General features: G+C 46.0%; 2 protein-coding genes across 4 annotated transcripts; one reads left to right on the plus strand and one right to left on the minus strand.

The window, feature by feature from the left end:
• The first annotated feature begins 7,910 nt into the window (after positions 1–7,910).
• LOC140716408 (uncharacterized) lies at positions 7,911–24,965 on the plus strand. Of its 3 annotated transcripts, none has more exons than XM_073029108.1 (2): positions 7,911–9,592; positions 20,903–24,965. In XM_073029108.1, exons 1-2 carry the CDS (start codon positions 8,112–8,114, stop codon positions 21,870–21,872), a joined length of 2,451 nt encoding a protein of 816 aa, XP_072885209.1. In that variant the 5' UTR covers positions 7,911–8,111; the 3' UTR covers positions 21,873–24,965. The 3 variants fall into 3 exon arrangements, 2 of the variants coding, with proteins under 2 accessions (XP_072885209.1, XP_072885210.1); XM_073029109.1 differs by having other exon boundaries at positions 7,911–9,540; positions 20,851–24,965; XR_012096291.1 differs by lacking the exon at positions 7,911–9,592 and having other exon boundaries at positions 20,636–21,938; positions 22,053–24,965.
• On the minus strand, positions 16,074–18,892 carry LOC140716387 (uncharacterized). The gene has a single exon (XM_073029067.1). The coding sequence runs from the start codon at positions 18,701–18,703 to the stop codon at positions 17,195–17,197; it is 1,509 nt and encodes a 502-aa protein (XP_072885168.1). The 5' UTR covers positions 18,704–18,892; the 3' UTR covers positions 16,074–17,194.
• Positions 24,966–25,705: the final 740 nt, after the last annotated feature.

Genomic DNA, 25,705 nt, shown 5'->3' on the forward strand with positions numbered 1-25,705 from the left:
ACAGCCAATATGCCACGGACTCCGTGCATCTTAATCTTCTGTATTAGCCTCGGACGAGGGATTTTGTCAAACGCCTTACTAAAATACATATAGACAACACTCACATCCCTAAAGCATGGCCATGCTGGCTCTCCTGAATTAGGCCATCGGTTCCCAAATGCTCACATATGCTAACTCTGAGAACCTTCTCCAGCGATTTCCCAACAACTGTTGTGAGACTCACCTGTCTATAGTTCCCAGGATTCTCCCTTGTTCCTTTTTGAAATAGAGGTACAATATTAGGCACCCAGTGTCGTGGTTTCTCGTGCCCCACAAACGACCAGGAGACGCAGAAGATTCTTCAAGAAGTATTAAACTTTAATTTGCAAATCAAAGCTGAGACAGTCAGTGAGCTAGTCGCTGATTGCCCACCGATCCTTGTACATAGCATTGTTTATAGCAATCTCCTGGTTTAGTTGCATTAGCATATCCAATCGGTCTATAGTTGCGTATCACAAGTACATCCGCCACTATTGTTTCTACCCATTGACTTAATCATGTTCTAATCTACATCTCTTAGCTAGCCTCTCATTAACACACCATTGTCTTCTACATTCTTAAGATTTCATTCTCTAGCAAATAGCAAGTTCAAAGCTGACTACATAGTTTTGGTTACACAGCAAACAATTTCAACTTTTATACTCCAATACCAGCAGTCCTGTGGGACTTCACCTGCGCCAACAAAGGACACAAAGATACCGGACAATGGCCCAGCAATCTCCTCTCCTGCTTTCTCCAACAACCTGGTGTAGATCCCATCAGGTCCTGGGTACTTATTAACATTCAAGATTCAAAAACTTTATTGTCATTCTAACCGTACGTCAGCTCTGCAGGGCAGAATGAGACAGCGTTTCCCAGGAGCAGTGCAATCATAACATAACAAACGCAACACTAAATAATAAACATAACAATAAATAGTAAAAACACAACAGTCACATGTCGGTTAAAAACAAGTTATAAGTGTCCAGTGCAAGTTAAAAGTATCCAAAGCAGAGTCAGATACAGCAGCTATTTAGCAGTCTGACTGCCTGTGGGAGGAAGCTGTTTAGTAGCCTTGTGGTTTTAGTTTTGATGCTCCTGTAACGTTTACCTGATGGCAGAAGAACAAACAGTTCATGGAGAGGGTGTGAGGGGTCTTTAATGATGTACCGTGTCTTCTGGAGGCATCCAACTTTTTATTTATCCAACTTAATACTCATTAGAAGGCCCAACACTTCCCCCTCCTTGACCTCTAAATGCCCTATTGCATTTATACACTCAGCACTGATCTCCTGGTCCTCCATATCCTTTTCCCTGGTAAATACTGTACCAAAGAACTCATTACATACCTCACTCACATTCTCTGTATCAAAGCCCATGTTCCCCTCCTTTATCCATGAGTGGTCCCACTCTCTCTCTAGTTATCCTCTTTCTCTCGATGCATGTATAGGATGCCTTGTGATTCATTAGGTGGCCCCCTGGGTCGCCTCAGGCTCGCTCAGCTCGCTTCCGCCTTCGGCCTCGCCAAACTGGGTAATCATCTTGTGTGATGTCCCCAACACGCCCTACAACAGACAGTACCCCATATGCGATTAAATGATCACACTTTATAGATCGTACTGGAACTATGTACTTAATAGAGATATAATATAAAAAGAAAAGTAAAAGGTGCCAATCTTATCAAAGTCCAACTACTTCGTGCACAACCGTTGGAGCTCAGTTAACGACGTCTTCTTGCCACCATTCGATCCCCTCCGACCTCCTCGACCCGCCGCCTGGGACCAACAACGGTGGTCGACCAGACGCTCCACACGAATCTGTCCTCGTCTCCTCTCCTCACTGAAGACCCTGGGCCTCGGACTCCCGCTGGGGGTCCGTTCCGTCGCCCAGCTTACAACATCGCGTCTTCTCCCTCTAGCCCCCTGGCGCCATCCCCTCCAAAGCCCCGCCCAACACTAGCTTACAGACCCACAAGAAAGAATAACATCTATCCCAATTGGTTAACAAACGAATACAATTCTCGTTATCAGTAATTATAACCTAAACAAGCTGCGAGAGAAAGCACTCTCTCACCAGTTACCATAACAAAGAAGCATTTTGATTAACATACGCAGTAACATAAAATAAGAAACCCCTTACAAATATAACCTTACCTGCCAAAGACTTTTCATGACCTATTTGGCTCTAATTCTCTCCTTTAGTTCTTTTCTGCCTTTCTGATACTCCTTAGTTATTTTGTTCGATCCTAATTTCCATAGCTTTCTGTACTTTTCCTCTTCTTTCTTTTTATAATATTTTTATTCAGAAAAAAAAAGATTTACAGAGTGCAACACATAGATACATCTCAACATAAATTGTTTACATTCATATATTGTGATAAAATTGATCAAAATGTTATAGCATATCACATAAAGGTATACCACTCTGTAATCAAAAAGTTAAAGATAGGTCATACATCATAAAAGAAATTTTTTATATAAAAAAGTCAGCTCCCTACCAACTACCAAAGAACAAAGCTGATGGATGACAATGGATAATTAGAAAAAAAACATATTCGCTTAAGAAGGGAAGATAGAAATATACATAAAAGTCTGTGCACTGTTAAACTTTATAAATTGGAAAAGTAATTTAGGAAAGGTCCCCAGATATCATAAAAAGATTGTTTTGAAGTTAAGACTGAGCAGCGGATCTTTTCTAAATTTAAATAAGACATGATATCGCGTAGCCATTGAAGATGTGTAGGAGGGGCAGACTCCTTTCATTTAAGTCCTCTTTCTTCTTGACTAAATCCATCACCTCTCTGGACATCCAAAGTTCTTTGGCCTTCCATCCCCGTCCGTCCTTCTAACAGGAAAATACCTTTCCTGGACCCTGTGCAAATGATGGTTAAACACCCTCCACATGCCTGATGTGGACCTGCCAGAGGAAAAGGTGTTCCTTATTAATGCTTCTTAGTTCCTGTCCATTTATTCTACTCCTTCTCCCGTGGGAGTTGAGGGGTGGGGGGGGGGGGGTTGGGGGTATACCCCCTGAATGTAAATCTGAAAGAACAAAGTGCCACGTGGGTGGCAAAACGTTACAACTTTGAAAATGTAAAGACAGTAATGGTACCAACTGTAACTGTGCGGGCTCTGTCGTGGGCAAAGTACTGGAGAGTTTAACATCGGTAGCTGAGCGAAGGGCGCTGAGTAGGCTACGGTCAATTATGGATAACTCTGAACATCCTCTACATAGCACCATCCAGAGACAGAGAAGCAGTTTCAGCGACAGGTTACTATCGATGCAATGCTCCTCAGACAGGATGAAGAGGTCAATACTCCCCAATGCCATTAGGCTTTACAATTCTACCGCCAGGACTTAAGAACTTTTTAAAAGCTATTATTAATGCTTTTTGAGATGGTGATTTAGATGCATATCATATTTTTTTTACTGAGTTAAGTATTGTATGTAATTAGTTTTGCTACAACAAGTGTATGGGACATTGGAAAAAAGTTGAATTTCCCCATGGGGATGAATAAAGTATCTATCTATCTATCTATCTATCTATCTAAAGAATTGAAAGTCTTTGAATGGTTATTGTATATAATTTTATTTTGGAATAAAGTATATCTTGTTTAATAATTTTTTTTTTAAAAACTCTCCCACACAATTCATACCTGTCCTTATCTCTACTATCCTGAAAGTGAAGGAGTTGTGGATACTGTCCCCTAACTGCTCAGCCACTGAGAGGTCGGTCACCTGACCAGGCTCGTTACCCAGCAACGGGTCCATTACGGCCCCTCCTCTTGCTGGACCGTCCACATATTAATTTAACCAAATTTCCTGGATTCACTTCACTCATACAGACAGACAGACATACTTTACTGATCCCGAGGGAAACTGGGTTTCGTTACAGTCGCACCAACCAAGAATAGTGTAGAAATATAGCAATATAAAACCATAAATAATTGAATAATAAGTAAATAATGCCAAGTGGAAGTAAGTCCAGGACCAGCCTATTGGCTCAGGGTGTCTGACATTCCGAGGGAGGAGTTGTAAAGTTTGATGGCCACGGGCAGGAATGACTTCCTATGACGCTCAGTGTTACATCTCTGTGGAATGAGTCTCTGGCTGTACATTATGGAGTGGATGAGAGACATTGTCCAAGATGGCATGCAACTTGGACAGCATCCTCTTGTCAGACACCACCGTCAGAGAGTCAGAGATGAGGTGTACTGCCCACATCTCAAACCCCTTGCAGTAAGAAGGCTCCAGTTTGCATTATGGATGTTGCAATCCCCCATAAAGGCAACTCTATAATTTTACAACATTTTCTTAATCTGGTTACATATCTGTTTCTCGATAGATATTAGAGGGTCCGAAGTACGATCCCATCAGTGTGATTGCACCTTTCTCGTTCCTGAGTTCCACCAGGTGTCATAACCTCCGTTATGTCTTGCCAGAGGTGAGTTGTAATATTGCTCTCGATTAGTAGTTCAACCTCCACTCCCCCTCCCCCACATTTACCTCTTTGTCTATCTTTTCCAAAGCTTCAGCATGCACTTGGAATGATTGCATCCGCCCCGCCCCTCTCCGGCTCCTCACCCTGTTTCCCTGAGGAGAAACCCAATGGGTCCTCACTCTGCTCTGAGAATTTACACCAATCACAGCCGGTACCCGTGATTTTGGTCACAGATTTATTCTGAAATATCGTGAGATAGTCTGTCAATTAGAAAGTTGCAGCAATGCAGCAAACGATGCAATGGCATTCCAGCGGGAGGAACTGCGAGGGGGACAGTTGTGGAGCAGAAACTCTGGCAGGAAGTGAGGTCCCAGACTACTGCTGGGCTGAATGGCTGGACTTTCCACCGTACATGTTCTGCACTGGGGAGACGGTTACGAACCCGCAGGTTTCCTTTACTGTGGACTGTCACTTTAAGAGAATGTGTAAGTGAGGCGGGGCTATGACGTCAGTCACAGGCTGAAACTGTTTGCTTCAGGGAGAGAGAGGGAGGGAGATAGAGAACGAGAGATAGAGAGGGAGAGAGAGAGAGAGCGAGAGAGAGAGAGAGGGAGAGAGAGATATAGAGATAGCGAGAGAGAGAGGGAGAGAGAGATATATAGAGAGCGAGAGAGAGAGCGAGAAGAGGAGAGAGGGAGAGAGAGAGAGCGAGGGGGAGAGAGAGAGGGGGAGAGAGAGAGAGAGAGAGAGAGAGAGAGAGAGAGAGAGAGAGAGAGAGAGAGAGAGAGAGAGAGAGAGAGAGAGAGAGAGAGAGAGAGAGCGAGAAGGAGAGAGGGAGAGAGAGAGAGAGCGAGGGGGAGAGAGAGAGGGGAGAGAGAGAGAGAGAGAGAGGTGAGAGAGAGAGAGAGAGAGAGAGAGAGAGAGAGAGAGAGAGAGAGAGAGGGGGGGTGGGAGAGAGAGAGAGAGAGAGAGAGAGAGAGACTGGAAAAGCCGGTCGCTTCAGCTTGTCGCAGCTGGGGTCTGGAACTCTCCTCTGCCCACAAGGGTGGGTTGATTATCGATCCAGTGCACATCGAATGTGTGGCTGTCACCTCCTATCATCCATCGGATTGGATTTTTTGGGATATCCTGTGGAGCCCACTTCTGTGTTAACCCTTGCCTGGGTGTGTGGTGTGGTATCCCTGTGACAGGTCACTTTCGGTGATAATTCGTGTGGGGATTCGGAACGGCTGGACGGAGGATCCTCGACAGCTGATATTTAGTCTTCCCATGGTGGAACCTGTGGAACACGACGTAATTGCCCTCTCTCTACATTTACCCTGGGTTACAAATACCTCTCCCATCATTTATTTCGTGGATTACTGATCTCTCAGTTACCAGTTCAGCAACACCAGAATGACTTCACGCTACACAGGTCGACAAGGTGGTTCAGAATGCTTATGGAATGCTTGTTTTTATTAGCTGAGACGTGGTGTTCAAAAGTCAGTAAGTTTCGTCGCAACTTTACAAAACTTTGGCTGGGCCACGTCTGGATTATTGCATACAGCAGTAGTGGCCCCACGATAGGAAGGATGTCGAGGCTTTGGCGTGGGTGCAGAACAGGTTGCTGTTTGCTTTAGAGTACATGTGCTGTCACGAGATGATGGATAAACTTCGGTTGCTTTCTCGGGAGTGCCGGAGGCTGAGGAGAGATCTGGTAGAGGTTTGCAAGATCATGAGAGGACAGGAAGTATTTGTTTCCCAGGTTTGTCAAATACCAGAGGGCATGCACAGAAGGTGAGAGAGGGATGTGGGGGATAATTTTTTACTCAGAGAGTCATGGATGCCTGGAATTCGCATCCTGATACGGCGGTAGACACAAATACATGAGAGGCTTTTAAGAGGTGTTGAGATAAGCCAATGGGTGTGAGGAAGATGGAGGGATCCGGGCATGGTGCAGGTAGGAGAGAGTCCTGTTTGGGGGTTTCTGATTGGCTTTGTAGCTGGTTTGGCCCATCATTGTGGGCCGGATGGCCTGTTCCTGTGCTGTACTGTTCTGTGATTTATGAATTGATATTTCTACAGAAATTTGTATTGCCAGTGTAGACAAATAACGAGCTTGTTGACATATAACAATGAGAGGAAGTGACGAGAGATCAGTGAGGCATTAAACACAGGCCGGCAACAAGAGTTGACAGAATGACAAACAGTCTATACGACACGTTACAGTGACAACTCTCCTTCACAGAGCATTATGGAAACGGCTGGGAATTGAAGGACACGACAACAGCTTCTTACATTACAACACGTGAGTACAAAACCTGGCACCGAAAGGGCATTACCCTGACTGCAGCGGGAGAACAAATGATGTTGCCAGGAGATCCCACAAGAGGAGCAGGTGTCAGCCACCCTCCTCCACCGTTCGGTGTGATCTCCCTCAGTCCTTTTCGCCTCCCCTGTCTCAGACCCCCATCGCCTTCATTCTAGTTTTCCCCCCTCCTTGTAGACTCCGAACAACACAGACCCGAACTGATTGTCCACTCTTGCTAGGACTACCTGCTTACTCTGAAACTGAATGAAAATGAGGGAAGTTTCCAGTGACAACAGACATTGGGAAAAGATTGTAACAGCAACTCACATTTTATCAGCGTTCCGGGAATAATGTCAACAACACCTGACATTGAATTCACTTTGCGACAGGGTTCACTCAAAGACCCAGTGACAACAATTGGCATTCAGATGCTGTTTGAAAAATACAAGTAACGAAAAGGTAATGATAATTTCTCATGACTTTGGATCAAAAACTGAAGATACCCCCTCAACATTTTCGGATCTGCTTCTTCCCCTCTGCAATAAGATTCCTGACCTGCACATGGAACCATGAACACTGTCTGGTTATTCCCCGTTTGCACGGTTTATTTAACGTAATTAACAGTATTTTTATGTATTGCACTGTACTGCTGCCTCAATGTGACAAGTTTCACCACGTATGTCAGCGATAATAAACCTGATTATGACACTGGCAGACCGTTAGGTTAAATGGGTTCATTGTCTTCATTGCAGTGAAATTATTTGCTCACTGAGGCTCACGGAGTGAAGAGTTAATAATAAATATAACAGTAAAGAGATTTGGGCACAAAACAACAAAAGACTACAGTGAAGTCTGAACTATCTCTAAAACAATCACTAAAGTGACAATAACCGAGCGAGTTGCTTATTATTTTTTCTGTTTTGTCTTTTTCCTCATTGGTTGTTTGTTCTGTTGGTTGCGGTCTTTCATTGTTTCTATTATGTTTCTTGGATTTACTGAATATTCCCGCAGGAAAACGACTCTCAGAGTTGTATATGGACCTTGACAATCTATTTACTTTGGACTCGATCCTCCCGCTTGAAGATCCGACAGTGAAATCCCCAGCCGCAGGGCTGTCAGTGCGCATGCGCTCTCTCGGTGCCGCAGTGCATCCTGGGTCAGGCCATTCAATACCGTCTGCGGTGAGCGGCGGGTCCGTGTCCGGGTGGAGACGGTCGAGTGTCGAGACTGTCCCGGAGACGCGTCCCGCCGAGTCGCTGCAGCTCGGGCCCGTTCGAGCCCAGCTCCAGCCTCGAGGTCAGCTTCATCACCGATCCGAGTCACCGTAAAGCTTCCGGAGGCCGCGACCGCAGTGTGTTCGGGATGGAGGTAACAGATTCACAAACCTCCCCGGAGCCAACCCGGCCGTCACAAACTCCTGACTCCACAGACATGAAGCCCTATCAGTGCCCCAACTGCGGGAAACGCTTCAAGCAATCGAGCAAGCTGATTGAACACCAGCGGGTTCACACCGGGGAGAAGCCGTTCAACTGCCCGGACTGCGGGAAGGGTTTCGCACGTTTATCCAACATGTTTACACACCAGCGAGTTCACAGCGGGGAGAAGCCTTTCACCTGCTCCGATTGCGGGAAGGGATTCACTCAGTCATCTCACCTGAAGTCCCACCAGCGAGTTCACACTGGGGAGAGGCCGTTCACCTGCTCTGAGTGCGGGATGGCGTTCACGCAGTTATCCAACATGTTTACACACCAGCGAGTTCACAGTGGGGAGAGGCCTTTCATCTGCTCTGAGTGTGGGAAGGGATTCACTCAGTCATCTCACCTGATGACCCACCAGCGAAAGCACACCGGGGAGAGGCCGTTCATCTGCTCCGAGTGTGGTAAGGGATTCACTGATTCCTGTTACCTGTTGAGCCACCAGCAGCTCCACACCGGGGTGAAGCCGTTCACCTGCCCCGACTGTGGGAAGGGGTTCACGTATTCGTGTGATCTGCTGAAACACCAGCGGATCCACACTGAGGAGAGACCGTTCACCTGCTCCGAGTGTGGGAAGGGGTTCACCCGTTCATCTGAAGTGTTAACGCACCAGCGTGTCCACAGCGAGGAGAAACGGTTCACCTGCTCTGAGTGTGGGAAGGGATTCACTCAACTCGTTCACCTGAAGAGACACCAGCAAGTTCACACCGGGGAGAAACCGTACGTCTGCTCTGAGTGCGGGAAGAGTTTCACTCAGATTAGTAACCTGAAGTCCCACCAGCGAGTTCACACGGGGGAAAGGCCGTTCATCTGCTCGGAGTGTGGGAAGAGATTTAGTCAGTCCTGTTACCTGATGACGCACCAGCGAACTCACACTGCGGAGAAACCGTTCAAATGCTCCGAGTGTGGGAAGGCGTTCAATCAAACATCTTCCCTGTTGACACACCAGCGAATTCACACTGGGGAGAAACCTTTCAAATGCTCCGAGTGTGGGAAGGCGTTCAACCAAACATCTTCCCTGTTGACACACCAGCGAGTTCACACGGGGGAGAAACCGTTCAAATGCACTGTGTGTGGGAAGGCGTTCAACCAAACATCTTCCCTGTTGACACACCAGCGAATTCACACTGGGGAGAAACCTTTCAAATGCACAGTGTGTGGGAAGGGATTCAGTCAACGAATTTACCTGGTAACGCACCAGCGAATTCACACCGGGGAGAAACCGTTCATCTGCTCCGAGTGCGGGAAGGGGTTCAATCAACAGATCAGCCTGAAGAAACACAAGCAAGTTCACACGGGGGAGAAGCTGTTCACCTGTTCCGAGTGTGGGAAGAGGTTCACTCGGTCATCAGACCTGGTGAAACACCAGCGAGTTCACACTCCGGACAAGGATTGAAAATGCCGTGTGTGGGATATATATCCACATGCAGAGAGACCCTCTATACGTGTAATTGTTGTGGGGATTACGGTTACATTCGTGAATGAAATTGCAAAAAAAAAGCAGCAGGTGAATTGGTAAAAGAAGTTTTAAAAATTCAAAAAATTAAATGAAGTACAGAGAGCATCTGGAGAGAACTTGACAGATGGAGATTATGGAAACAGAGTTGAACACTATCATAGGCAAACATACAGGGTACTTGAGAGATGCAAACTCAATGTTCTAACAAAGAAAAGTTGTTCTGGTTGGAGAGTGGTGGGAGATTAAACAGTGACAGACTAGTAACTCCAACTATCTGGCACTACAGATAAACAATGGAGTGGACAGCATGATCAATGGATTCTGCTGCCCCCTCCACCCCCACCCCCGGTCCATTTTTGCATCTACAAGTGGACTATGTTACCAAGGTGTCAACATAGTGAACAAATTTCAAACTATTCCCGCGAGGAAAGCCACAGCCAGACTCAGCAACAACTGATCGAGGACTGTATTCAGAGATGGAGATTGCCTCCTCACACTGACTCTGACCAAGGAACACATTTCACTGGGAATGTTTATTGGGAATTATGACAACTGATGGAGATTGAATGGTCTTTCCATTGTCTACATCACCCAGAGTCATCAGGACAATCGAATGATGGATTCATCATCAACAGCTGAGTGAGTATCATGAGGAAGGTTGTACCATGGCCTACGGAGCTTCCTGACATCTTGTGTGACATCAGAGCAACCCCAAACAAGATAAAGTCCATTGGAGGTGGTAACAGGGTGACCCACGTCACTGCCGGGAGCTCTCCACCTCAGAGAGGCTGATAAACATATTATGGCAGAGAGTTTAATTAACTATTTTGTGAAGTCAACCCAAGATGTGCCGTCTGCTTCCCAACAGGTTTCTGCTGCTCGGAGTGATCAAACACCCGGATTCCTGCTGAGATTCCCGTACGGAACCACTGGGAGCTCAATGAGAGGGTCCTTAACGAACGTTGTTAATTACTAATTCTGATGTGAAAGTAAGTGAATTCACGCGAGTCACTGCGAGTAAGCTAGAGTGGTTCCTGACGAAGACAACAAGTGCTGTGGTGAATGTGCTGCCGACTCTGCTGGGCAACAGTGGGGGAAATCAGTGACCGGCCAGAAGACCTTGTACAGAGTCGATAACTACAGCTTATTATGGTGTTTATTCTAATATTATTTGTTGTTCTTACTTCTTTACCAAGTTTCCCTGCTCACAATGTACCAATTGTAATGACGCAATATGTACATACGGGAATTTGCAATAATATGCTGAAACTGTCAATGTCTCCAGCTGTTGGGTTTGCCGATATCTTCCACACACTTTGAAATATTCACTGATGCAAGGCATTCTAGCAGATACAGAACCGATATGCAACCCTCTTTAAAATGTCCTGTTTTAACGGGATGGTGGTAGCCCCACGGCCAATCGTCCTCCTTACAAAGCCGACCTCGTGTCCATCCACAGTGGAGCTGGGATATCTCTACACCTGTATCCAGTGTTCACGATAAAGCTATTAAACCTTTTCATGTGATTACTACAAAGCTACATTTGGCTTGAGTTCAGACGGTCCCATTCTAGTAGGGCAGGGTTTAATGCAATCAGCTTGATTCCCTGTCAGTCTTTCTTTCACAGACTTCGTTGTTACATCCCGAGTCTAGAATAAACAAGACAGTTCGGAAGGAGTCGTTTTCCATTAACTTTATTCCCATAATGTGCTGCTACAGGAAATACAAGAGAGATTCAAAATATTGCTGCAGGTTTAGAACGACATCTCTGCTCCCCTGCAGAAAGCAACAACAGACGTAATGGTTCTTCAAAATCGCATGGCATCAGATCTCTCAACGCTCAGTGGTTGAGTTCTAGGAGTGCTGTCCTTACATCCTGTACCTGACAGATCTGACAAAATTGATTTGGCTGGTCACATACATACAGAAGCAGCTACAATCCATCAGTCTGGTGGGTGGGATTTCTTTAACTGTATTCAGTTATGTTTAGGAGGCTGGGGTCTCCCTATTATCGAATGTCTTGATATGTCTTAACACAATTTAAATGCTTTTTACTTGTAAAAGGGCAATCATTAATAGAGGAGCTCAGTAAGAGTAAGATTAATAGAGTAAGAGTACCTGTTTACAAAGATAATCTACCTGACACTTATGTAATTGCTTATATGCTCTCCCTGTGACCATGTGGGTTTCACCCAGATGATCCAGTTTCCTCCCACACCCTAAAGATGTACCGGTTGATAGGTTAATTGGCCCTTGTAAACTGTCCTGTGATTAGGCCAGGGTTAAATTGGAGGTTCAAATCAACAGGTACAAACACACTGGATGAACTCAGCAGGTCGGGCAGCGTCCGTTGAAATGAGCAGTCACCGTTTCGGGCCGAGACCCTTCGTCATTTCAACGGATGCTGCCCGACCTGCTGAGTTCCTCCAGCTTGTTTGTCCCTGTTGATTTGACCACAGCATCTGCAGTGTACTTTGTGTGCAAATTGGGGGTTGCTGTGTGCCACAGGTCAAAGGGCCAGAAGGGCCTATTCTACACTGCATTTGAATAACTCAATTTAAAACTGGGGAATTTAGATCTGGGTTGGAATGTATAATTGTTAATACACACGTGGTTTAACTTTGACGATGTTTGTATTTTTGTACAATTACTAATGCACTTGTTCAGTGTATTCCTAGTGTTTGCAGTTGCGTCTTTATTTAGTGGAAGGTTTTAGTTCCCGCGGTGGGTATCGCATTATTTGAATAGGTGCTAGCCTATTGGTTGTTTTAAGCAATGGAATGTAGATGAAATGCTCGCTATCAGTAGTCTGGTGTAAGAAAACTGCACCACCATTTGTCTTCTTTTCCCTTCTTCGCCTTTCATAGTGTCATAGAGAAGTACAGCACAGGAACAGACCCTTCGGCCCATCTAGTCCATGCTGAAACGGTTTAAATTCTTACTCCCATCCACCTGCACCCAGACCATAGCCATCAATCCATGTACCTATCCAAACTTCTTTTAAACATTGAAATTAATCTTGCATGCACCACACGTGCCGGCAGCTCATTCCACACTCTCATCACTCTCTGAGTGAAGAGGTTTCTCCTTCTGTTCCCCTTAAATTTCTCACCTTTTGCCTTAACACATGTCTTTGGGTGACCATGCTTTATTGGAAAAGGTTGCTTGCATTTACCCCATCTGTAACCCTCATAATATTGTATCAAATCTCTACGTTCTGAAGAAAACTGTCCTCAGCCATTCAATCTTTCTTTCGAACTCAGGTACTCCAGACCTGACAACACCCTTGTAAATTTTCTCTGCACTCTTTCAAACTTGTTTACATCTTTCCTGTAGGTAAGTGACTAAAGCTACACACAATACTCCAAATTAGGCCCCACCAATGTCTTATACAGCTTCAACATCACATCCCAACTCCTGTACTCAGTGAATTGATATTTGGGGGACAGTGTGCCAAAAACTTTCTTTACAACCGTATCTTCATGTAACACCACATCCTATGAATGATGGACCTGATTTCCCAGGTCCCTTGGTTCTACCAGATACTTTTCACTGTGTTAGGCCTACCATTGTTGGTCCTACCAAAGAGCAAATCCTCACACTTGTTTGCTCTAAGTTCCACCTACCACACTTTTCCTGTCGTTTCCTTTGTTATTGTAACAATAGACAATAGGTTCAGGAGTAGGCCATTCAGCCTTTCGAGCCAGCACCGCCATTCAATGTGATCATCCACCATCAGTACCCCGTTCCTGCCTTCTCCCCATATCCCTTGACTCCACTATCTTTAAGAGCTCTATCTAAACTCTTTCTCAAAAGCATCCAGAGAATTGACCTCCACTGCCTTCTGAGGCAGAGCATTCCATAGATCTACAACTCTCTGGATGAAAAAGTTTTTCCTCAACTCTGTTCTAAATGGCCTACCCCTTGTTCTTAAACTGTGGCCTCTGGTTCTGGACTCGCCCAACATCGGGAACATTTTTCCTGCCTCTAGCGTGTCCAATCCCTTAATAATCTTATATGTTTCAATCAGATCCCCTCTCATCTTTCTAAATTCCAGTGAATACAAGCCCAGTCTTTCAACATCTGACAGTCCCGCCATCCCGGGAATTAATCTTGTGAACCTACGCTGCACTCCCTCAATAGCAAGGATGTCCTTCCTCAAATTTGGAGACCAAAACTGAACACAATACTCCAGGTGTGGTCTCACCAGGGCCCTGGACAACTGCAGAAGGACCTCTTTGCTCCTATACTCAACTCCCCTTGTTCTGAAGGCCAACATGCCATTAACTTTCTTCACTGCCTGCTGTACCTGCATGCTTACTTTCAGTGACTGATGAACAAGGACACCTAGATCTCGTTGTACTTCCCCTTTTCCTAACTTGACACCATTCAGATAGTAATCTGCCTTCCTGTTCTTGCCACCAAAATGGATAACCTCACATTTATCCACATTAAACTGCATCTGCCCACTCACCCAACCTGCCCAAGTCACCCTGCATTCTCCTAACATCCTCCTCATATGTCACACTACTACCCAGCTTTGTGTCATCTGCAAATTTGCTAATGTTACTTTTAATCCCTTCATCTAAATCATTAATGTATATTGTAAATAGCTGTGGTCCCAGCACCGAGCCTTGCAGTACCCCACTAGTCACTGCCTACCATTCTGAAAAGGATTCGTTAATCCCTACACTTTGTTTCCTGTCTGCCAACCAATTTTCTATCCATGTCAGTACCATACCCCCAATACCATGTGCTCTAATTTTGCCCACTAATTTCCTATGTGGGACCTTATCAAAGGCTTTCTGAAAGTCCAGGTACACTACATCCACTGGCTCTCTCTTGTCTATTTTCATAGTTACATCCTCAAAAAATTCCAGAAGATTAGTCAAGCATGATTTCCCCTTCATAAATCCATGCTGGCTTGGACTGATCCTGTTACTGCTGTCCAAATGTGCCGTTATTTCATCTTTTATAATTGACTCCAGCATCTTCCCCACCACTGACGTCAGGCTAACTGGTCTATAATTCCCTGTTTTCTCTCTCCCTCCTTTCTTAAAAAGTGGGATAACATTAGCTACCCTCCAATCCTCAGGAACTGATCCTGAATCTATAGAACATTGGAAAATGATTACCAATGCTTCCATGATTTCTAGAGCCACCTCCTTAAGTGCCGTGGGATGCAGAACATCAGGTCCCAGGGATTTATCAGCCTTCAGTCCCATCAGTCTACCCAACACCATTTTCCACCTAATGTGAATTTCCTTCAGTTCCTCCGTTACCCTAGGTCCTCTGGCCACTATTACATCTGGAAGATTGTCTGTGTCCTCCCTAGTGAGAACAGATCCAAAGTACCTGTTCAACTCGTCTGCCATTTCCTTGTTCCCCATAATAAATTCACCAGTTTCTGTCTTCAAGGGCCCAACTTTGATCTTAACTAATTTTTTCCTCTTCACATATCTAGAGAAGCTTTTACTATCCTCCTTTATATTCTTGGCTAGCTTACCTTCGTACCTCATCTTTTCTCTCCGTATTGCCTTTTTAGTAATCTTCTGTTGCTCTTTAAAAGTTTCCCAACCCTCTGGCTTCCCGCTCATCTTTGCTACATTATACTTCTTCTCTTTTATTTTTATACTGTCCTTGACTTCCCTTGTCAGCTACTCCCCTTAGAATCTTTCTTCCTCTTTGGAATGAACTGATCCTGCACCTTCTGAATTATTCCCAGAACTACCTGCCACTGTTGTTCCACTGTCATCCCTGCAAGGGTATCCTTCCAGTCAACTTTGGCCAGCTCCTTCCTCATGGCTCCACAGTCCCCTTTGTTCAACTGTAATACTGACACTTCCGATTTTCCCTTCTCCCTCTGAAATTGTAGATTATCATATATCATATTATGGTCACTACCTCCTAATGGATCCTTTACCTTGAGTTCCCTTATCAAATCTGGTTCATTACACAACACTAGATCCAGAGTTGCCTTCTCCCTGGTAGGCTCCAATACAAGCTGCTCTAAGAATCCATCTCGGAGGCACTCCATAAACTCCCTTTCTTGGGGTCCAGTACCAACCTGATTCTCTCAGTCTGCCTGCATGTTGAAATCCCCCATTACAACCATAGTATTACCTTTGCGACATGCTAATTTTAGCTCTTGATTCAACTTGCACCCTATATCCAGGCTATCCAGACTATTTGGGGGCCTGTAGATAACTCCCATTAGGGTCTTTTTGCCCTTACAATTTCTCAGTTCTATCTATACTGACTCTACATCTCCTGATTCTATGTCACCCCTTGCAAGGGACTGAATTTCATTCCTCACCAGCAGAACCACCCTACCCCCTCTGCCCACCTGTCTGTCCTTTCGATAGGATGTATATCCTTGCATATTCATTTCCCAGCCCTGGTCCTCTTGCAGCCATGTCTCTGTTATTCCTACAACATCATACTTACCAACTTCCAACTGAGTTTCAAGCTCATCCACTTTATTTCTTACACTTTGTGCATTCATATATAATACTTTTAATCCACTTTATAAAAAAAACACTTCATGAAACTTTATAAAACTTTGTAACACTTTATTAAAAAAATCATAAGCAACAAGTTTTATGCCTTATTCTTAACTTCTGAAGTACTTGTCAGGCAAAAACATCAGGATCTGACAGAAGGTAATAGTTACCCCAGAATGAACTCTGGTGATTGGGGAAAATTACGTTTTATTTAAATTAAACCCTATAACTGTGATGGAGTTTGATATTCTGAAATTTGTGCCAGTTAAAAAGTTTTGTTTAAAGTGCTTTTTTCTCTGAAGTGCTTAATGTCTTGTTACTAACCCGCAGGTTTCTTTTACTGTAGACTGTCACTTTAAGAGAGTTACTGCAAGAGGTCCCGGACGAGCCTCTAATTTTGTTACGAATTGTAACATTTTAGAAACGAACCAGCAGCAATAGACTACACATGGACTCTGGTTTTGAGGTTAAAACCACTATCTTTATTAGTAACTACCTAATATAGTAACTTAAATCAAGATAAACAAAAGTTAACAGTGCTATGTGTATATATGTGTTATGATCAAGGGAATATAGTCCTTGACTGAACTCAGCAACATGAGTTCCTGTACCAGTTGGCCCTTCTGCATTGTATTTCATACAACCGTAAGAAATCCCTTTTGTCTCAATAAGTTTCCAAATCGTAAACAATTCCAAAAGCATACTGGGAATCAGTGGAGAGATTAGCTGACCTTCCTTCCGCCATCTTACAGGCTTCCAGTACTGGCTGTTGCCTGAGCTTCTCGATGTCAAGTAACACATTAGCCACCAATAAATTTTTAGAAGTTTCCAGAAAACAACAGGACAATTACATCTAGAGAATTAAATATATAAAAAATATAAACAAGCATAAGAAAATTACACTACAAGTAACAATAATACAGACCAACCCAGCACTTCAGTACTCCAAATTCCATCACCCCGTGTAGGTCTCTCTGCATGTGGATATATATCCCACACACGGCATTTTCAATCCTTGTCCGGAGTGTGAACTCGCTGGTGTTTCACCAGGTCTGATGACCGAGTGAACTTCTTCCCACACTCGGAACAGGTGAACAGCTTCTCCCCCGTGTGAACTTGCATGTGTTTCTTCAGGCTGATCTGTTGATTGAATCCCTTCCCGCACTCGGAGCAGATGAACGGTTTCTCCCCGGTGTGAATTCGCTGGTGCGCCACCAGGTACGATCTTTGACTGAATCCCTTCCCGCACGCCGAGCATTTGAACGGTTTCTCCGCGGTGTGAGTTCGCTGGTGCATCATCAGGTGACAGGACTGAGCAAAGCTCTTCCCACACTCGGAGCAGGTGAACGGCCTCTCCCCAGTGTGAACTCGCTGGTGACGCTGCAGGTTGTTTACAACAGTAAAACTCTTCCCACACTCAGAGCAAGTGTACGGTTTCTCCCCCGTGTGAACTCGCTGGTGAGCCTGCAGGTTATATATAACAGTAAAACTCTTCCCGCACTCAGAGCAGACGAACGGCCTCTCCCCTGTGTGAACTCGCTGGTGTCTGTTAAGGTAAGATGGTTGAGTGAATCCCTTCCCACACTCGGAGCAGGTGAACGGTCTCTCCTCAGTGTGGTTCCGCTGGTGTTTCAGCAGGTCACATGAATAAGTGAATCTCTTCCCACAGTCGGAGCAGGTGAACGGCTTCACCCCGGTGTGGATCTGCTGGTGGTTCAAAAGGTAACAGGAATCGCTGAATGCCTTACCACACTCGGTGCAGATGAATGTCTTCTCCCCGGTGTGCATTCGCTGGTGGGTCATCAGGTGAGATGACTGAGTGAATCCCTTCCCGCACTCAGAGCAGATGAAAGGCCTCTCCCCGCTGTGAACTCGCTGGTGCGTGAACATGTTGGATAACTGCGTGAACGCCATCCCGCACACAGAGCAGGTGAACGGCCTCTCCCCAGTGTGAACTCGATGGTGTCTCTTCAGGTGAGATGACTGAGTGAATCCCTTGCCACACTCCGTGCAGATGAACGGCTTCTCCCCTGTGTGAACCCTCCGGTGGCTCTGCAGAGCGGATAAACGACGGAACTCCTTCTTACACTCGGTACAAGAGAACGGCTTCTCCCCGGTGTGAACCCGCTGGTGCTTCATCAGCTCCGATGACTGTGTGAACCCCTTCCCGCACTCAGAGCAGGTGAACGGTTTTTCTCCGGTGTGGATCCGCTGGTGCACCACGAAGTTGGAGTGGAAGGCGAAGCTCTTCCCGCAATCGGAGCAGGTGAAAGGCTTCTCCCCGCTGTGAACTCGCTGGTGTGTGAGCATGTTGGATAACTGCGTGAAGCCCTTCCCGCAGTCCGGGCAGTTGAACGGCTTCTCCCCGGTGTGAACCCGCTGGTGTTCAATCAGATTGCTCGATCGTTTGAAGCGTTTCCCGCAGTTGGGGCACTGATAGGGGTTCATGTCTGTGGAGTCAGGAGTTTGTGACGGCGGGGTTGGCTCCAGGGAGGTTTGTGAATCAGTTACCTCCATCCCGAACACACTGCGGCTGGAATTCCCAAAGGCCACTTGCAGCTTTACGGTGGCTCGGGATCGGTGCCCCAACTCGCGTTGATGTCGACCTCGAGGCTGGAGCTGGGATCGAACGGGGCCGAGCTGCAGCGACTCGGCGGGACGCGTCTCCGGGACAGTCTCGACACTCGACCGTCTCCACCCGGATGCGGACCCACCGCTCACCGCTGACGGTATTGAATGGCCTGAGCCAGGATGCACTGCGGCACCGAGAGAGCGCATGCGCACTGACCGCTCCGGGGCTGGGGATTTCAGTCACACCTGCAGGCGGGAGGATTGAGTTCAAAAGTAAGTTTATTGTCAAAGTCCATACACAACTCTGGGATTCGTTTTCTTGCGGGCATCGGCAGTAAATCCAAGAAACATAATGGAAACAATGAAACACCGCACCCAACAGAACAGACAAACAACCAATGGGAAAAAGACAACAAACTGTGCAATAAAAAACAATGAATCAACTTAACCTCATACACAAAATGCTGGTGGAACACAGCAGGCCAGGCAGCATCTATAGGGAGAAGCGCTGTCGACGTTTCGGGCCGAGACCCTTCGTCGTGTGTGTTGTTTGAATTTCCAGCATCTGCATATTTCCTCGTGTTTGCTCTTTAAAATTTAACCTGATGCGCTGCCAATGTCAGAATCAGGCTTATAATCACTGACATAGGTGTTGAAATTTGTTGTTTTTTGGCGCAGTACAGTGCAATACATAGATATACCGCATATTACATAGAATAAACAGTTCTCGTCATATAGGAAGCAAGAGTTAATCAAGGCAACTGGATTTGCTGTGTTGTCTGGAAGACATTTCGCCACTCCTCCGAGAGGCCTCTTCAGTTCTGATCCGTGGTAGGTAGTTTTCCGGCCTATGAACTCCGTGAGGCATAGGGGTCGTTAAGAGTCGTAGAGGTCATTAGCTGTGCCTTTGCATGAATGGGGGTGTGCAGACACCGGGGTAGAAAGAAGAGGCTTGAAAGAGAGGTTAATGACCCTTCACAGACATAACTAGCGATTCCCCTTTTGCACGGTTTATCCAACGTAATTTGCAGAATCTTTGTCAAACCCGTCGCTGAACAGAGGAGGTGGGGGACGTCACCAACTATCGGCTACTGACAATGCAGTCCTAACATCTTTACCCCGGCGTCACCACAACAGTTCACACCTCCATTCGTGCAAAGATAAGACTCATGGCCCTCTCATTACCTCTGCGACATTCATGCATTGCTATACCCTTAAAGGTGTTGTTGGGATAGGCTAATGGTGTGAATGTTCTGGTAGCCCTGTAAAAATGCAAAGTTGTTAGAATCTTTTCTCAATGTCTGTTGCCACGGGATTATTTCCTCTTTCTCATTCAGTTTCGGAGTAATCGGGTAGTCCTAGCGAGAGTGGACAAGTAGTTCGGGTCTGCGTTCTTCGGAGTCTACAAGGAGGGGGTGACCTTATTGAGACACGGGACCTGCGGCCGGTGGCCGCTACATAACAGAATGCATGCTGAGATTTTCTCATTGGTGGGTGCCACTGACTGAGAGGAAACGATGAATCGGTTTAAACTAATGAGCTGCTGTTCTTTTAATTTCTTCTCTTTTGTCTTTCCAGAGTTTGTTGTCTTTTTCCCATTGGTTGTTTGTCTGTTCTGTTGGGTGCGTCTTGCATTGTCTCTATTATGTCTCTTGGATTTACTGATTATTCCCGCAAGAAAACGACTCTCAGAGTTGTGTGTGGACTTTGATAGTAAATTTACTTTTGAACTGAATCCTCCCGCCTGCAGGTCTGACTGAATCCCCAGCCGCAGGGCTGTCAGTGCGCAGGCGCCTTCTCGGTGCCGCAGTGCATCCTGGGTCAGGCCATTCAATACCGTCGGCGGTGAGCGGCGGGTCTGTGTCCGGGTGGAGACGGTCGAGTGTCGAGACTGTCCCGGAGACGCGTCCCGCCGAGTCGCTGCAGCTCGGCCCCGCTCGATCCCAGCTCCAGCCTCGAGGTCAGCTTCATCACCGATCCGAGTCACCGTAAAGCTTCCGGAGGCCGCGACCGCAGTGTGTTCGGGATGGAGGTAACTGATTCACAAACCTCCCCGGAGCCAACCCCGCCGTCACAAACTCCTGACTCCACAGACATGGACCCCTATCAGTGTCCACACTGCGGGAAACGCTTCAAACGATCGAGCAAGCTGATTGAACACCAGCGGGTTCACACCGGGGAGAAGCCGTTCACCTGCCCGGACTGCGGGAAGGGCTTCACGCAGTTATCCAACATGCTCACGCACCAGCGAGTTCACAGCGGCGACAAGCCTTTCACCTGCTCCGATTGCGGGAAGAGCTTCGCCTTCCACTCCAACTTCGTGGTGCACCAGCGGATCCACACCGAAGAGAAACCGTTCACCTGCTCTGAGTGCGGGAAGGGGTTCACACAGTCATCGGAGCTGATGAAGCACCAGCGGGTTCACACCGGGGAGAAGCCGTTCTCCTGTACCGAGTGTAAGAAGGAGTTCCGTCGTTTATCCGCTCTGCAGAGCCACCGGAGGGTTCACACAGGGGAGAAGCCGTTCATCTGCTCCGAGTGTGGGAAGGGATTCACTCAACCATCTTACCTGAATAGACACCATCGAGTTCACACTGGGGAGAGGCCGTTCGTCTGCTCTGAGTGTGGGAAGAGTTTTACTGTTATATATAACCTGCAGGCTCACCAGCGAGTTCACACGGGGGAGAAACCGTACACTTGCTCTGAGTGTGGGAAGAGTTTTACTGTTGTAAACAACCTGCAGCGTCACCAGCGAGTTCACACTGGGGAGAGGCCGTTCACCTGCTCCGAGTGTGGGAAGAGCTTTGCTCAGTCCTGTTACCTGATGATGCACCAGCGAACTCACACCGCGGAGAAACCGTTCAAATGCTCGGCGTGCGGGAAGGGATTCAGTCAAAGATCGTACCTGGTGGCGCACCAGCGAATTCACACCGGGGAGAAACCGTTCATCTGCTCCGAGTGCGGGAAGGGGTTCAATCAACAGATCAGCCTGAAGAAACACAAGCAAGTTCACACGGGGGAGAAGCTGTTCACCTGTTCCGAGTGTGGGAAGAAGTTCAATCGGTCATCAGACCTGGTGAAACACCAGCGAGCTCACACTCCGGACAAGGATTGAAAATGCCGTGTGTGGGATATATATCCACATGCAGAGAGACCCCCTCAGGGTGATGGAATCTGCAGGGTGAGACTGCCGGGAGCTCTAGACCTCAGAGAAGCTGATAAACATATTATGGCAGAGAGTTTAATTAACTATTTTGTGAAATTAACCCAAGATGTGCCGTCTGCTTCCCAACAGGTTTCTGCTGCTCGGAGTGATCAAACACCCTGATTCCTGCTGAGATTCCCGTACGGAACCACTGGGAGCTCAATGAGAGGGTCCTTAACGAACGTTGTTAATTACTAATTCGGATGTGAAAGTAAGTGAATTCACGCGAGTCACTGCGAGTAAGCTAGAGTGGTTCCTGACGAAGACAACACGTGCTGTGGTGAATGTGTTGCCGACTCTGCTGTGCAACAGTGGGGGAAATCAGTGACCGGCCAGAAGACTTCGTACAGAGTCGATAACTACAGCTTATTATGGTGTTTATTCTAATATTATTTGTTGTTCTTACATCTTTACCAAGTTTCCCTGCTCACAATGTGCCAATTCTCATGACGCAATGTGTACTTACGGGAATTTGCAATAATATGCTGAGACTGTTAATGTCTCTAGTTGTTGGGTTTGCCGATACCTTCCACAGACTTCAAAATATTCACTGATGCGAGGCATTGCCGCAGATCCAGAACCGATATGCAACCCTTATTAAAGTGTCCTGTTGTAACGGGATGGTGGTAGCCCCACGGCCAACCCTCCTCCGTTCACAGCTGCCCTCATGTCCATCCACAGTGGAATTGGGATAACTCTACACCTGTATCCAGTGTTCACGATAAAGCTATGAAACCTTTCCATGTGTTTACTATAAAAGCCACCTTTAACTTGAGTTCAGACGGTACCATCCCAGTAGGGCCGAATTTTATGCAACCAGCTGCCATCCCTCTCCGATGTAAATGGCTCACATCTTGTCATTTGGGTTCTGTCTCTCCTTCAGACACTTTATCGTTACATCCTGACTCTAGAATAAACAAGATCTTGCAGAAAAAAAAAATCACTTTCTATTAATTTTAGTCCCATAATGTGCTGTTACAGGAAATATCAGACAGGTTCAAAATATTGCCACAGTTTTAGAAAGAGTAAGCAATGACATCACCGGGCCCTTGCAGAAAGTAACAACTGACATAGTTGCCCCGTGAAGAATGGTTCTTCAAAAACACATGTCAACAGATCTCTGAACGGTCAGCGTGGGGTAACGTGCAGTTCTAGGCAAGGAGTGCTGTACTTACATCCTGTACCCGACAGATCTGACAAAACTGATTTGGCTGGTCACATACATAAAGAGACAGCTACAATCCATCAGTCTGGTGGGTGGGATTTTTTAAAACTGCATTCAATTAAATTTAGGAGGCCGGGCTGTTACTCAATATTTCATCAAATGTCCTGATTGATATGCCTTATCATAATTTAAATAAATTTTATTTGTAAAAGGACAATCATTACTAGAGGAGCACAAACTCATGTAAGTGTACCGGTTTACAAAGATAACCAGCTTAACACTGAGATAATCCTTTGATTGCCCTTTTATATTTACATAATGGGTAATTAAAAAATATATACTTAGGTTTCACATGTTTTTCAGCCTCTGAATTTCCAGAAGTAATAATTTGGCACCGTAGTGCAGTGGCTGGCACAACGCGTTCTGTACCAGCGACCTGGGTTCAATTCCTGCCACAGTCTGTATGGAATTTATATGTTCTCCCGTGACCATGTGGATTTCCTCCCACACTCTAAAGATGTACCGGTTGATAGGTTAATTGGTTATTGTAAACTGTCCCGTGATTGGGCCAGGGTTAAATTGGGGGTTGCTGTGTGGCATGGATCAGTGTAAAATTGGGGAATTTAGAACAGGGGTTTGGGGAAGTTGGGTTGGGCCGTATTTTCATGTAGTTTTAAATTTTTATGTTTGTTTGCATTCTTGTATAGTTTCCGATAACATAGTTGTTCAGTGTATTTCTAGTCTTTGCAGTTGCCTCTTTATATTTCTCTAAAGTTTTTAGTTCCAGAGGTCAGTTTTGCATTATTTGAATAGGTGCTAGCTTATTGATTAATTTAAGCAATGGAATTTAGATGAAATTCTCACTATCGGTAGTCTGATATAAGAAAACCACATCACCTTTTCTTCTCTTTTCCCTTCTATGTCTTTCATAGTCAGCACAGAAACAGGCCATTCAGCCCATCTAGCCCAATCCACAGCCGTTTAAACTGCCTAGTCCCATCAACCTGCACTGTGACCATACCCATCAATACCCCAATTATCCATGTTCCTATCCAAACTACTCTCAAACGTTGAAATCGAGCTCACATGCACCACTTGTGCTGGCAGCTCATTCCACACTCTCACGAACCTCTGACTAAAGAAGTTTGCCATCGTGTCCCCCTTAAACTTCTCACCTTTTACCCTTAACCCCTGACCTCTGGTTATAATTGCACCTAACCTCACAATTTTGTAAAACTCTATCAAATCTATGTTCTAAAGAATACAGTCCTGTGCTATTCCATCTTTCCTAATAACTCATAACCCCCAGACCTGGCAGCGTCCTTATAAATTTCCCCTGCACTCTTTCAATTTTCTTTACATCTTTGCCGTAGGTGGGTGACCAAAACTTCACTCAGTCCTCCAAATTAGGCCTCACTAACATCTAATACGACTTCAATATAACATGTAGAAACCATTGAAAGGGTGCAGAGGAGATTTACAAGGATGTTGCCTGGATTGGGGAGCATGCCTTATAAAAATAGGTTGAGTGAACTCAGCCTTTTCTCCTTGGAGCGACAGAGAATGAGAGGTGACCTGATAGAGGAGTTTAGAATGACGAGAGGCATTGGTCATGCGGTTAGTCAGAGGCTTTTTCTCAGGGCTGAAATGGCTGCCACAAGAGGGCACAGGTTTAAGTTGCTTAGGAGTAGATACAGAGGAGATGTCAGGGGTAAGTTTTTCATGCAGAGAGTGGTGAGTGCGTGGAATGGGCTGCCAGTAACGGTGGTGGAGGCGGATACGATAGGGTCTGTTAAGAGACTTTTGGATAGGTACATGGAGCTTAGAAAACTAGAGGGCTACGGGTAAGCTTGGTAATTTCTAAGGTAGGGACGTGTTTGGCACAGCTTTGTGGGCTGCAGGGTCTGTATTGTGCTGTGGGTTTTCTATGTTTCTATCCCATCTCCTGTACTCCTGTACAAAAATACATTGATTTTTTGCAGGCCAAAGTGCCAAAAACTTTCTTTACAACGCTATCTACCTGTGATGCCACCATTAATGAATTAAAAATCTCTATTCCCAGATCCCTCTGTTCTACCGTACTCCTCGGTGCCGTCCCACTCCCCTACCGTGGCTGGTCCTACCGAAGTGCACAATCTCACACTTGTCTGCATTAAAATCCGTTTGCCACCCTTTCCCCCTCGTTTCCTTTGTTCATGTAACACTTTACAAAACAATCGCAAGCAACCAGTTTCATGCCTCGTTCTCGACCTCTGAAGAACCTGGATTGCAAAAGCACCAGCATCCGGATGCCAGGTAGAGATGACCCTGGAATGAACCCTGTTGATTAAGAAAATAATCATTTCGTTCAATTAAACCCTATAACTGTGATGGAGTTTGATATTCTGAAATCTACACCAACCAAAGAAGTTCCGTTTGAAGTATTTTTGCCTCTGAAGTGTTTCACGTCTCCCCGGTACAGAACGTGTACAGTGCAAAGACCAGTCATTCAGCCCGGTGGGAAAAGCCTGGGACCTCACTTCCTGCCGGAGTTTCTTCTGCAAAACTGTCCCCTAGCGGTTCCTCCCGCCAGGACGTT

This window comes from Hemitrygon akajei, chromosome 25 (assembly GCF_048418815.1).
Source record: "Hemitrygon akajei chromosome 25, sHemAka1.3, whole genome shotgun sequence".
Lineage (NCBI taxonomy): Eukaryota > Metazoa > Chordata > Chondrichthyes > Myliobatiformes > Dasyatidae > Hemitrygon > Hemitrygon akajei.

What these genes read in the sequence shown, in the direction of transcription:
- LOC140716387 (XM_073029067.1), bottom strand. Translation starts at nt 18,703, where the DNA reads ATGGAGGTAACTGATTCACAAACCTCCCTGGAGCCAACCCCGCCGTCA.
- LOC140716408 (XM_073029108.1), top strand. Translation starts at nt 8,112, where the DNA reads ATGGAGGTAACAGATTCACAAACCTCCCCGGAGCCAACCCGGCCGTCA. An exon ending in TCAGACCTGGTGAAACACCA is followed by an intron (nt 9,593 to 20,902) that starts GCGAGTTCACAC and finishes CAAACGATCGAG; the next exon opens with CAAGCTGATTGAACACCAGC.